The 14987-nt window shown below is 41.6% G+C and overlaps 1 protein-coding gene across 4 annotated transcripts in view; it reads right to left on the reverse strand.

The window, feature by feature from the left end:
* The window catches only part of PHIP (pleckstrin homology domain interacting protein), a 337941-nt gene that overhangs the window by 60990 nt on the left and 261964 nt on the right, over window positions 1-14987 (reverse strand). For all 4 annotated transcript variants that reach the window (XM_030555793.1, XM_030555789.1, XM_030555794.1 and 1 more), the window contains one exon: window positions 8573-8692. In XM_030555793.1, coding sequence (XP_030411653.1) covers window positions 8573-8692 — 120 coding nt within the window. The remainder of the gene's footprint in view (window positions 1-8572; window positions 8693-14987) is intronic.

Genomic DNA, 14987 nt, shown 5'->3' on the forward strand with positions numbered 1-14987 from the left:
GCCAGTCTATATTTAGTTTTCTCATCATTGTTCAAAGTGTGGCTCATGCTTTATTTACCACATACTATTCAAACCCTGCTGTGAAAGTAGGGTTATTAATCTCCTCGTAGACCTTTTTCTATGATGAACATCCCTATCCAAGTGCTTAGCAAACATTAACAAATTTATTTGCATAACACCTCTGTGAAATATATAGGTACTATCTCCATTTTACAGATAGCAAACTGAGGCAGAGATTAAGGTGAAAAGTATCCTCTAATTTTGGATGCCCAATCTGAGATACCCAGAGCCTGATTTTTCAGCATTATAGCACTTAGAGCACAGCTCCCATTGACTTCATTTGTAGCTCTGAGTGCTCAGCACTTTTGCAAATCAGACTCCAGGATCTCAAGTTTAACACCCAGAACATATGGAACACACAATGACTTCTGCAACAAATGAGGCAAGCGTCCTCCAGACAACAACCTTCTTAGGTACAGAACTCTGATTCATTTCCAAAGCAGGGTGGAAAAAATAGCATGTGGTCATGTAATTAACGACTATCATAATGCTTACATACAAGGTGGCTGAATTAAGGTTGCTTGTGCATCTCCTAACTTTTGAGCCCTTGAATTTGCAACTTTAATATTATTTTAGTGTATTTTTGTGTGCAATTCAAGATTTTTTTTTTAAAGAGAAGTGAAAAAAAAAAACCAACAAATTCCATAATGTGATATTTTACTGACATCCACATGGGTTATCTGCCAGGCTGGAACCTTTAGATACACTGCAGATAACTCTGCCACTTGAGCTAATGGAGTAACTGATAGGAAGAGATGTTATCATCCTTTACGTGGACCAGAACTACAAGGAGTGAGACACTCTGCCAGTGGGTTTACTAGTGCTGGTTGAAAATTGGAATTGCTGTTTTATGGGAAATACTGACATTTCAAGAAATTGGAATGAAACCAAATATTTTTGAAATTTCCCACAAAACAAATTCTGAAAAAATTCAGCTTTGAAATTTTTTTTTCCATTTAAAACTCGTTTCAAGTATTTTTTACTAGGCACAGACAGATAATACTTAACACTGACTGAAATGTCTTGCATTGTTTTCTAGAGCAAACTGTTTTCTATTTTTATTTGTTTCATTAAACAAAAACAGCATGCACTTTGATTTAGGAAAAAAGAGAAGACATTTCAATCAGTACCAAACAGCAGCTACCCTGATGGTTTTAAAAATAAAACAGAATTTTGAAACATAATTTGGGAATTTTCCATTAGAATTTTTTTCTGAAAAAAAAATTCAAACTCTCTCTGGGAAATGCTTTTGAAACAAATATGATTTCTCACACACAAAATTGATTTAATCAAAACTGTTTTTTCCTGATGAAAAATTATTTTGATGAACATTGTCTGACCAGCTCTAGGTTTCACAGACATTGGCTGACAGCAGAGCAATGGTGAGACCCTAGGAACTTTGGCCATTACAGGCTCTGGAGAGAAGTGTACTCTAGTGTATTCACAGACTCTTCTGTCCAGCCCTCCAAAGGACTCTTTCTGCCTCATCCTATACAATCTGTACCTATCCCAGTCCTGTTTCTACCCCACCACCAGCTTCTCAGCCCCACTTCCACTCTACTCTCCTAGCCAGTCCCATGCCTCAGGCTTCTGATCCCAGTCCCAGTCTCCTTTCCCAGGGAGTTCTAATGTCATTTATTTAGACTCCCCATTCCAGTCCCAGCCTCCTCCACTTCCAGCCACTCCTAATCCTCCCCACTCCCTTGTTCCCAATCTCCTTGCCTAGCCAATACCAGTATCCTCCCCCAACTTGGCTTCCTGTCTCCCCCCTCCCCTGAGCCCACTGGCTCCCATTCCCAGTCTTAGTTCCTGGGCTTCTCATCCAGTCTCAGTGCCCTCACCTCCCCCAGCTCCTTGTCAGTCTCTTTGCTTAGCCAATCCCAGTTCTACCCCTGCAAACTTTTCCTTGTCAAATCTCCCCCGGGTCCTTTCCCCTGTCTTGCTGCTAGACTCCAGTCCCAGCCTCAGCCCCACTGCCAGACTCTAGTCCCAGCCTTTGCCCCCAGTCTACTCCCCCCACAATGCCATAGGTCCAGCTCCCGTGTGCTCTGCATCTGAATCAAACTATTTCCTCCCACATGCTACCCAGGTGCCAGTAGAGTCATTGTGAGCACTGGAGAGACAGACTCTTTGCTTCAGCCAGGAGCAGCTATAACAGGGAAAGTCAGCTTCACTAGTAGACTTGGGCTGCAGCATGTTCAGTCACTCCATGGGGATGAAGCACATGCAGTCTAGTTGTCGAGCTCCTGAACGTTCAGGGAGGATGGAATCTTCAGAGATTTTAGCTGTTGAGACCTAGCAAATCTAGATTGAGCATGTGCAAACTGCAATTTTTCAAAGGCTTTTTACTCGGCCAAGTTTGGGTACATTCTCACAGAGAAAGGCACATCCCTGACACTAGTCTCCACCTTCTTAGAATCACAGAATATCAGGGTTGGAAGGGACCTCAGAAGGTCATCTAGTCCAACCCCCTGCTCAAAGCAGACTAATCCCAAAACAGATTTTTGTCCCCAGATCCCTATAATGGCCCCCTCAAGGACTGATCTCACAATCATGGGTTTAGCAGGTCAATGCTCAAACCACTGAGCTATCCCTACCCCCCTGCTCCAAAGCATGGAGGCACTACAGCTTTCCAAATATAAGGTTCCCACAATATTTTTAACACTGAAAAATAATATATTTTCCCTAGCCTTATCCTCTGAAATTGCAAATAGTATGCACTGTAATCCCAGTGTTAGTGGGAATTGAGTCAGAGGACACTGGGCTTGTTAGCCCAGGGCTTGAGAGCCCACACACTCATTGGTGACACTAGGTTTAGAATTTTTCGACCCAAACCCAGGTTCCAGTGTGCACAGCGCAGTACACAGATACAAGTCAAAATCACCATATCCCAGGCTTCCCAGAACCCTCCCCAGCTGTGGTCGCTCTAGTCCTTGGTTCATGGTGCAGTGTGGGAAAACTTGACTGCCCACCCCAGGTAACAGAAAGATATCACAGCCTGTCAACACATCCTGCTGAGATGTCTTTTGGGTCTGCATGCTCCTGACAATCTGAGCCAGCAACATGGAGGAACCACAATCTGAAGAGCTTCTCTTGCATTTTCTGACCTACCAAAGGCACCTGTCAGAGGAGGAGGAGGAGAATACAGACACGGAAGACAAATTGGCTGATGCTGCTTACAACTCTCAGAATAACCGCTGATGCCCCCTTTGCAGACCAATGCTTCTGTACTAAGCACACAAGAACAGACTAGTGGGATCTCATCATCATATGGATATGGGATGACGAGCAGTGGGTCCAAAACTTTCACACAAAGAAAGCTACATTTCTAGAGTTTTGTGAATAGCTTGCCCCCACCCTCTGGTGTCAGAACACACGCATGGGGGCTGAGCTGCAGGTTGCTGTAACCATCTGGAAGCTGGCTACCCTGGACTGCTACAGTTCCATAGCTGGCCAGTTTGGCACTGGAAAGTCAACTGTGTGTGAGGTGGTGTTGGAGGTTTCCAAGGCAATGAGGCATGTGATTTACCCAAAAGTGGTGAGCATACAATATCCCTGAAATAATTACTATTTTTAAGAGAATGGGTTTTCAAAACTATGCTGGGTGCACTGATGGGACTCACTTGCCCATAGTTTGCCCTCCTCAAGATGCACGAGAACACAAACAGCAAAGGGTACCACTCCACAGTTATGCAGGCCCTTGTGGACCACAGAGGCCAATATATTGATGCTAACATGGGCTGCACTAAGAAAGATCATGATGCCTGTGTTTTCCAATTATTGGGAGTCTATATCCATGGACAAGATGCAACACTATTGTCACCAAATGACACTGTCATAAATGGAGTTACTGTCCCCACTGTTATTCTGGAGGACCCTGCATATCCCCCTTTTGTCTTGCCTTAGGAGCCATACCAGAACACCTGGCAAAACTATATTTAATCACACTGTCAGAAGGTGCAGAATGGTGACTGAAGGTGGGTTTGGCAAATTGAAATTTAGCTGCTGCTATCTGAAGACCTGTTAGGATTCCAGTGTCATCAATGCTCTCTGCATTACTGTGGCTTGCTGTGTTCTTCATAATCTTTGTGAAGCCAAAGGTGAGCCATTTTCCCCAAATGGATCCATGACAGTAACGGATCACTGTTACCGGAAAATGTGCCTACCACAGCTGGAGTAGGATGCATCTTGGCAACACAAATCAGGGCTCTGTGGTCCCATGTTATGGGCTTGCATAGGCCAATGGAAGAGGAAGAATAGTATGTTTATGAGTGTGCTTGCTCCCCTCCAGTGCCAAACTGGATTCCAGGGTCAGAAGATCACCATCTCTGCTAACCAGACTGTCATGAAGTGCTGGTGGCTCAGTACTTGGTGCCATTCCAAGCATCTGGTCAAACTCCTCATAAAACAGGCAGGATGATGGTGAGTTTCCAGAGGTGTGGTTTTCATCCCTGGCTTTCCAGTAGTTGTTCCTGGGATGCTTAATCCACTCTCTGCAGTGGTCTGGTAAATCCACAAAGCTGCCAACTTCTTCACTATTTCCTTGTATGCATGGTCATTTCTGGAACTCTTGCTGAAGTCAAATTGTTTGCTTGCCTCATCTGAGAGATTAACTAAAATCTGAGTGTGCTCTCATGACCAGCTAGCAGTACATTTGGCAAAGGACTACTTTGTGTTGGTGTCATTAAAAACATAAGAGAAGTTTCACTCTGTTTACAGCTCAGCAGTCAGAATAAAAAGGAAGGGCTGAATTCTGAGCAGCTGTACCAGAACCAAAGAAAGCATTTCCATTTCTTCGGAGTTAACTGGCCTGTCTTGAGATAGAAAGGATGAAAGACATCATCCCATGGGATTGTGGGACAGCACTGGTGGACTCTCAGGTCCCAGTATGGGAGGAAAGGGCCAGAGCTGCATCCACACTCCAAAATTTGAGCCTGTGGGACTCAGGCTCAAATGTCTCCCCACACTGATAGGGTCCTGGGGCCTGCGCATGGAGGGCTTGCTGCCCTGAGTCAGACATAATTACGTGTAGATGAAAGGTGGATATGAGCCCAAGCTTGCACTGCAGTGCAGACACATCCTAAACTGTTTTGGCTGAAATTTTCCAAAAAATGCAGCCTAAGGCAGACATCCAGTATGGAAAATTTCAGCCCAAACAACCTATCATCAAAGTCATAAGCAACAGAAAATAGGGCCTTAGGAAAGCGTTGAGCAACCCTAATAATAAGTGATGTTACCAGCCGTGCTTATAATAAAATAATTAGCCAGCTGCGGAATTTCTTGCACACTCTCGGACACATATGGGAACAACCACTGTCAGTGATATGATTCTGGACTAGATATATTACTGGTACATCTCTTTTGGTTCAACAATTCCCATGTTTCCAGGTACAGATTAAGTGGCAATTGTCAAGTTCATTGATGTCAAGGTTCTTCTGAACAACAGACAGACGACAGCATGCCTAAGTCTTCCTTGTACATAGTGTTACATCTGCTTTGCCTGGCCAAACGTGAGATTTCTGTGAAACATGTCGATACTAGTAGGGTGTTAAAGACTGTTAAGAGAGTATGGCACATGCATATCGCTGACAACCCTACAATACCTAGATGGCACCATTGACCAGATTAGTTCATCTTGGATTTGATTCTGTGAGGAGCAGAGCACCTCCACAGAGGCTCTCAATGGAAGCTGAAGTTGATGATCTATGTGGGAACTCAGTTCAGCACTGTGGGTACTTAACACCTCTCCAGAAATGCTTAGCTCTTTGAAGATTCATACAAGACTATACAAACCAGTTTATTCAATCTTCACTCACAGGTCATGTTTTCTAGATCTTTAATCATTTTAGTTGCTCTTCTCTGGACTTTCTCCAATTTGTCCACATCTGTCCTGAAGTGTGGCACCGAGAACTGGACACTACTCCAGTTGAGGCCTAATCAGCACGGAGTACAGTGGAAGAATTACTTCTCGTGTCTTGCTTACAATACTCCATGCCAGAATGACATTTGCTTTTTTGCAACAGTATTACACCGTTCACTCATGTTTAGCTTGTGATCCGTTACCCTCTGATACCTTACTGCAGTACTGCTTCCTAGTCAGTCATTTCCCATTTTGTATGTGGCAACTGATTGTTCTTCCTAAGTGGAATACATTGCATTTGTCTTTATTGAATTTCATCCTACTGACCTTAGACCATTTCTCCAGTTTGTCCAGATCATTTTCAATTTTAATCCTATTCTCTAAAGCATTTGCAACTCCTCTCAGCTTGGTATCATCTGTAAACTATATAAGTGTACTCTCTATGCCATTATCTAAATCTGATGAAGATATTCAATAAAACTGGACCCAAACTGATGTCTATGGGACCCCTGATATGCCCTTCCGGCTTGACTGTGAACCACTAGTAACCACTCTCTGGGAACAGTTTTCCAACCAGTTATGCACCCATCTAGCTTGCATCTCCCTAGTTTGTTTATGAGAAGGTCATGCGAGACAGTATCAAAAGCCTTACTAAAGTCAAGATATACGACATCTACCACTTGCCCCCATCTACAAAGCTTGTTACTCTGTCAAAGATAGCTCTTAGGCTGCTTTGACATGATTTTCTCTTAAGTACCAGTCATCATGGATTTGTCATCACCTTATTATCTTCTAGGTGTTTGCAAATTGATTGCTTACTTATTTGCTCCATTATCTTTCTGGGTACTGAAGCTAAGCTGACTGGTCTGTAATTCCCCAGGTTGTCCTTAATTCCCTTTTGATACATTGGCACTATATGCCCTTTTCCAACATTCTGGAATGTACCGCATCTTCCATGACTTTTCAAAGATAATTGCTAATGGCTCAGATATCTCCTCATTCAGCTCCTTGAGTATTCCAGGATTTACTCATCAGGACCTGGTGACGAAGACATTTGTCTAAGTAATTTTTAACTTGTTCTTTTCCTATTTTAGCCTCTGATCCTACCTCATTTTCACTGGCATTCACTATTTGAGAGATCCAATTGCTACTATCCTGTTTGGTGAAAACTGAAACAAAAAGGTCATTTAGAACTTCTGCCATTTCGACATGTTCTGTTATTGTTCTCTCCTCGCCCCCCCTCCCCATTGAGTAATGAGCTTACCCTGTCCTTAGTCTTTCTGTTACTTCTAATGTATTTGTAGAATGTTTTCTTGTTATCCTTTACATCTCCAGTTAGTTTGATTTCGTTTTGTGCCTTGGCCTTTCTAATTTTGTCCCTTTATACTTGTATAATTTATTTACATTCATCCTTTGTAATTTGACCTAGTTTCCATTTTTTGGAGGACTTTTTTCAGTCTGAGATCATTGAAGATCTCCTGGTTAAGACAGGATGGCCTCTTGTCATACTTCATATCTTTCCTACACAATGGATAGTTTGCTCTTGTGCCCTAATAATGTCTCTTTGACAGACTGCCAACTGTCTTGAACTGTCTTTCCCCTCAGACTAGCTTCCCACGGGTTTCCTACCTACCAACTTCCTGAGTTTGCTAAAGTCTGCCTTCTTGATATCCATTATCTTTATTGTGTTGTTTACCCTCTTACCAGTCCTTAGAAACATGAACTCTATCATTTCATGATCCACTTTCAAATTCTTAACCAGTTCCTATTTGTCAAAATTAAATCTAGAACAGCTTCTCCCCTAGAAGCTTTCTCCATCTTCTAAAATAAAAAATGGTCTCCAACACATTCCAAGAACTTATTGGATAATCTGTGCCCTGCTGTGTTACTTTCCCAACAGATGTCTGGGTACTTGAAGTTCCCCATCACCACCAAGACCTGTGCTTTGGGTGATTTTGTTAGTTATTTTAAAAAAAACCTCATTCATCTCTTCTTCCTTGTTAGGTGTAGTAGACCCCTACCATGACATCACCCCCCCCCTTTTTTTTTTTACCCCTTTTATCCTTACCCAGAGACTGTCAACAAGTCTGTCTCCTATTTCTATCTCAACCTCAGTCCAAGTTTATACATTCTTGATACATAAGGCAATATCTCCTCCCTTTCCACCTACCTGAGCAAGTTGTACCTTTCTATATTAATAATCCCACCAAGTCTCTGTGATGCCAGCTATGTCACAGTTGTGTATTAACTAGTATTTCCAGTTCTTCCTGCTTTACTTCTTCTTTAGTATATGGGGCATATACCCCACTGAAGTAACAGAGGTGAGGAAAGACACAGGAGAAATACAGTGCAATAAAAAACTCCATCACAATACTGTGGAAAAGGAAAAGTGATAGCCCAAATGTGACATAGCATTTAGAAGATTTTGAGGGGCGCAGAGGCAGTGTAGAATGTGCTTACAGAGAAACTTTCATTCTGAAAGAAAATAATTTTGGCTTGATTAGAATTAAGCTTTAAAGGGAATTTTAATCAATCCAAAATGTTCAGAAAAATAATGATGAAAAATAATTACATACATTTCTAAAAAAGTTATGTAAAAAAAGTTGAAAAACTGGAAATGGAATGCAAGAATCTTGAGAAAAACAAAAATACCTCATCACCCATTTGTGGCACAAACGGACACCGGCGAGGAATAGTATCTGTAATCCATGCTGAAGGCAACCATTCTTCCAACGTCAAGCCATTTTCTGCCAAAACTCCCACAGCCAACCTCTAAAGAAAATGCACACAATAATATATTAATAACAATAATTCACCTTTTAACCAAACTCACAATTGGTCCCCAAAATACATCATTTTGTCAAAATCTCAACTACAAATTTTTGAAAATGATTTTTATCATAAAAAGGAAAATAAATGACATGACTAGATTAGAAATGTTATTGAAAAGCTTAGACTAATTTAATAGTGGAGCTACAAAATGAGACCTTATAATCAAAACAATGAAACTTGAATTTAATACTTTCTTTTACCCAAATAACATTTGACTAATGTACATAAAGTATGAATTTATTAGCATCCAGTCATGTGACAAGTTTTGAGAGTTGAGAGATAAGCAATTGAAATTTCCCAAATTCTATATTTTATTGCACACAAAAAAACCTTATGTTAAAAGAACATTATTAAAGATCCAGTGCTGACTGATCTTTGGAGAGTTTAAAGGTGAAGCTCTAGCAAGTCTTTACTAAGCATGGTCAAATTAGGACAAATTTTCATGGGAATAGCAAAAAAATGCATCCCTGACACAAATACCACTGCACCTGCCAATTTCAAGTGCCTACTTCAAAATATGGAGGTGTTAGAGCTTCTCAAAGAAAAGGCTGCCAGAATAATATACAGTGCAACCAACCCTGTCTATAATATATACACACTAGGAAGTTCAGTTAGTTACCTTACAGTAACTGTGGTTCTTTGAAATGTTGTAGTAAGGTGTGAATGTGACTCATGCATTGGGAGCCTGAATTTTTCATTTTTTTATTTTACAAATAACGTCCAGCGGAGCCTCCCATACAAGGGCATAAAGGGTGGAGTGGCTATGACCCTTCCCTCAGTTCTCTCACAATTTAAAGCCTGTGTAGCTGAGGACGCCGAAAAACAAAGATGGAAGGTGGGTCATGGGACTACAACAGCTTGAAGAACCTCAATTATCGTAGGGTAAATAACTGTACTTTCTTGTTCGAATACGTGTTAGTATAAGTCCCACTCTAGGTCACAGGCAAGAAGAATCCTCCCTAGATGCGATTGAAGAATCTCAGTTGTATTAGTCAAACATGGATTGAACTACTGCTCTTCCATATGCGACATCTATTCTGGCAGCCATGTCAAATGCACAGCATTTCACAAAGGTCACTGAGTTGCTCCATGTGGCTACCTTACAGATCTCAGCTATCTGTATAGTTCTAAAGCAGGCTGAAGATGCTGTCTGCACCCCAGGTGGAGCTTTTGCAGGGAGAGTCTTGGCATACAACAGATAGCAAGTAAGTAGAAATGCACTGAATAATTCTCTGACATTTTCAGGGGTGAGACGGCTTGGCCTTTTGATATATTGGATATGGCCACAAAGAGCCAGGGAGAAAGTCTGAAAGTCTTGTTTATGTCATATAGCAGGGCCCCAGTAACATCCAGAATATAAAGCTTCTTTTCTCCTGGTGATGAGTGTGGCTTTGAGAAGAATGGTAAGGTGACAGACTGGCTTAGGTGACTTCTGAGACGACTGTGCGGATGAATTCAGGCTCTGGTTCCATCACCACTTTGTTCCTGTGGAAGGATATATATCGCAGTCCAGACACGAGAGCTTGCAGTTCACTGACACTACATGCTGATGTGATCAGAAAGACCATCTTGATAGTGAGCTGGTATAATGAACATTCTGCTGATGGCACAAATGGCAACTCCAGGCTTCACTACACTACAATGCTGGAGTAGAGTCCTTAGTTGAGGGCAGGTGGGGAGAAGGTCCTTGAGGAACCTCAACACTGTAGGGTATGAAAAGATTGAGTATGACTGTATCAGAGCGAGACATGCTGATATGACTTCCAGATGAATTTTAAGGACGATAAAGGCTAGTTCAGCTTGTTTCAGAAGCCGCATATAGTCCAGAATCTTTAGTATAAGATCTGAGTTGGATTCACGTTGTTTTGAGCTTCTCATTTGGAAATCTTTGCCATTTTGTAAAAGGATCTTCTGGACCTGTAGGGAGCAGTCTTTGTCTGTCCTGGTCAATAAGCCAACATTCAGGCCACCAAGCTCGGCCATGGCTCCAAATGCAATTTTGTCCTTAGTTCTGAGACAGCATTTCTAGGCAGGTGAGAAGTCATATTGGGGGTGGGGGGCAGGCTGGACAAATGCAGGAGATCCAATAGCCAAAATCGTCTCAGCCAGCAGGGCAATAACATGATGACTGTAGCTTTGTCTCATTTGATCTTGGATATGCTCTTAGGGATCAGAATGATCAGTGGGAAGACATACAGTGGTCCTCAAGACCATTGAAATACAAAGGTGCTAGAAAGGCAGCTGGGGCTCACATTGCCCATGGAGCAGAAATCCCTGCATTTGGCAATATCTGCCAAGGTGAAGAGGTCTATGGTATGCGTTCCCATCAACAAAATATTTCCAAGACGACCAGTTGTGGCTGGTTACCACATTCCTGCCTAGAAAGTCAGCTAGGTCATTGCTGAGCCCTGGTAGGTATAGAGCTATCAGAGTCACTGCTTGCCAATGGGACTGTTCTTGGAACTTGATCACCTCCAGGCAGAGAGGAGATGATCGAGCACCTCCCTGTTTGTTTAGTGCATTGCTGACATGTTACCTGTCACAATCCGCACGTGGGTGTTTCAGAGGATGAGAAGGAACGCCATATAAGCCAGTCTGATAGCTCTCAGTTCCAAGATGTTCATGTGAAATTATAGATCATCTTGAGACCCTGAACCTAGCATTTTCAGATGGTTCCAGTGGGCACCCCAGTCTGTCCCTGATGTCTCCAGCATCATCACTGGGAAGGGGAACAAGAGCATCCCTTTTCTTACATTCAAAGGATATAGCCATCACTTGAGTTCCTGCAGGATATATTTTTTTGGAGGGGGCAGGGGAGGAGGAGGGAGACTGTAACTTGTTTGAACATAAGGTGTATGGATGGGATATACACTATCCTCAGCCTCTGATCAGCCAGTCATTTAGACAGGGATTCCTTCCTTCCTTAGGTAAGTCATTACTATGGCCAGAAAATTGGTTAACATTCAGCATCAGAGAGAATCTGAAAAGCAAAACCCTGTATGGGTAATGGTTAAGGCCCACTGGGAATCTTAGGTATTTTCTGTGAGCTGGAAGCTGATAACTGCAAACCAGTTATGAACTTGACAGAGGCAAGCATTACCCCCTGAACCTTACTCCTGAAAAACTAAACAGGCAGGCTGCTAATGTTCCCATTGTTAGTTAACTGTTCCCATTCTTAGTCAATTAAGGCTCCTTTACCTTGCCAGAGTGGTGAAAAGGAGCCTTACTGTAAATGACAGTAACGGAATCCAAAGAGGCACAATGGGGTTAGATTACAGCTCAGGATCTGTTTTACTTATCCCATTAAAAAAAAATGTAGGCAAAACTGTACAACTTTCCTGTGTGAAAGTCTGAGAAATTTAAAGCAACGTTCTACTTTACAGAACACCAAACTAAAAGTAATGTCATATAAATGAAAATCCAGGATTATAACTGGAATGCAGGTTTACCAAGTATTTGTAACTTAACTTCCATGTGTTTAGGAAATGCTGAACAGTTACTGTGATTTTTTTTCTGTATGGTAGTTTAAATAAAATTACCAAAAATAAATGAAATGGGAGTGATTATGCTGCATTATTTTGACAAATAAAATATGCAGAATTTTTAATTTTTTTCTGCAGAATTCTCCCAGAAGTAGAACCTGAGACCATAGGTATATTTGTTGAATCTCCTTATGTACAGAATAGGACAAAGAACTCCTTTTTTCTTTTTCAGAACAAGGAAATACCAGGAGCAGAAGAATCTTTCTGTGTATTATTATTTCCTTATTATCATAGCATTTAAAAGCCCCAATCATGGATCAAGACCCTACAGAGCTAGGTGCTATACAAGTGCAGAACAAAAAAAGGACAGGCCCTGCCTGAAACAGCTCACAATCAAAGAGATAGCAGACCAGTACACAGACTGGCAAGTGAGTACAATGAAACAAAAAGCCCAATGAGGTTCAGCATGGGTCAGTACAATAAGCTATGGTCTCAGTACACCAGCAGCCTAGTTATAGGAACTTACACTATAGCTCCTAGACAAAGCCATAAGGTCACTTAAATTTGCAATAGGCTCTCATGAGAAGGGTCCCTGAAGAGGGACAAGGAAGGGGAGTGGGTAGGGGACAGACAAATAGGATTGGATATGGTAGCCATGGGCTATGATCTCCAGCACCCATCTGTCTGATGTTATAACAAGACCATGGCCAGTGGAGGGGCAAGGTAGCTTTCCAAGGTCATGCTCTGTGGACTGGTTCTTATGCAGCTCTCGATGATCCTCTCAATTATGCTGACAGGTCATTATGGCAGAGTGTGGCCAAGGTCGAGGAGCGCTGATGCCCCATGTTGTAACACAAGTACTCCATGTGTCTGTATTAAGATACAGTATGCAGTCTCTGCTGGTGCGAGGGCTGAGGACTGGTTGATGCCCTTCAATAGGGTGGAAGAATGTAGATTCTCAGAAAGTGTAATTGCTTTGGAATCTTTCAGCAAGTGTAAGGGACTATCAGTTTGTTCACTGAACAGCTCCAAGCACTAAAAGGGCAAGTCTTAAATCATGGCTTGTGCCTGTGAGGGATAATCGAGGCTTGGAGTCATGCCATTCCCTGCATGGTCACTGCACTGGCCACAGACCTGCCAGTGATGTCAGAGGTGTTCATTACCTGTACAGCCATTGTGGCCACAAGTTGGCCTGCTATTATAACGTCTTTCAGCTCCTCTCTGCTTTCATGATGGAGACTGGCCAGGAAAGATGTAATCTTGTCCCATTTTAAAAAGTTGCATTTGGCCAGAAATGCCTGGCACTTGACCACTCTCAATTGTAGCAAGGCCAATGAACATGAATTTCTCCCAAACATATCTAAGTGTTTGGGATCCTTGTCCTTAGGTGTTTTCTAGGTGCATCTCAATGTCTCCTAGACAACCAAGACCAACAGGGAGCCAGAGCTGGGATGGGTGTTAAAAGTGCTTGAAGAGGGGTACCTGGCAAGGTGGATAAAAATCAATGATTTCTTTTTTTAAATAAAAAATAATAGATTTTTTTTTATTTAAATCAGATTTTTTTGATAACATTATTTTTGAGGAAAAACCTATCTAAAGACAGTTTTAATTAAGATACATTATATCTCAAAGATATCTCATCATGGAATAGAGATTATAAATTCTAATTCTATAGTATGAGACAATATATTCATGTTTAAGAAAAGTTTTGTAAATGAGTTCCAATAGTTCATGAATTAGGGACCCAATTTTGGGAGTTCCAGGGGCTTCTGTATATATTATTTGGGTTAATCTTTCTTTGGGTAGATACCCAATGGGACTCAGTGCTCAGTCTAGAAGATACCATCAGAGATGCTTACTTTTGCAGTTCTCAGACTGCAGATTAGTGTCTCCAGAGATAACTTGCTTAACAGCAGCAAAAATGTTTTTAAAATAAATAAATAAATAAATATACAGAGGTGAAAAATAACAGACCAGTATTGTCCAGCTGCAAATTTGTGTACAGAGTCAATCCCTTACCGCTCTCTAAAAGTGCAAAGTTTCAAAAAGTTCAATGACTAGAAGACTGTTCCGAGCAGAATAGATCTGGACAAGGAGAAGAAGTCTGGAGATAAATGTGAGAAGGGAGAGACAGACAGTAGAAACAAAAATGAAACCGTCTGAGTAGCATATTCCAGAAGTCTTGAGGTCTTTCTGAGTGTAGCCTTCACTGATTTGAGATCTACCATACCATTCTTAGTAGAAGGGAAAACCTATAATGGCAGCAGGCGCTAAAAGAGACACGGTTTGGGAATATTTTAATGAAGTTCCTCTACCTGTGGGTAAGACAGGCATGCGTGCAAAAGGTAAATAGTGCAACAAAGAAATGCAAGGCCTGGTTGCCCGAATGAAACAACATCATGAGAAGTGTGCCTTCTCAGGAGGAAGTTGCGTTGAAGATGATGAAAGGAACATGTCTGAACATGCAGGATCTTCAGGTTGATAAATTTTTTTATTTCATATTTCTTTCTTAAGGACTGCCTGTTTTCCTTCTGGGCTATTCTTGAATTCTCATGTCTGAGCAAAAAATATAGTTGTTACTCTATGATACTATCGTTTTAGATGCAACTGTGATAAAAAATAAATAGCTGAAATAGTCAGATCTTCCTTTTACAGTTTCACCTTTAAAGTAGTACTGAGTCTCAGTGAATGCAAGTAATACTAAACTGCATTGACTTATTTTGTTTAGGCGAATCCATCCTCAACATATAGGA

This window comes from Gopherus evgoodei, chromosome 3, assembly GCF_007399415.2.
Source record: "Gopherus evgoodei ecotype Sinaloan lineage chromosome 3, rGopEvg1_v1.p, whole genome shotgun sequence".
Classification (NCBI taxonomy): domain Eukaryota; kingdom Metazoa; phylum Chordata; order Testudines; family Testudinidae; genus Gopherus; species Gopherus evgoodei.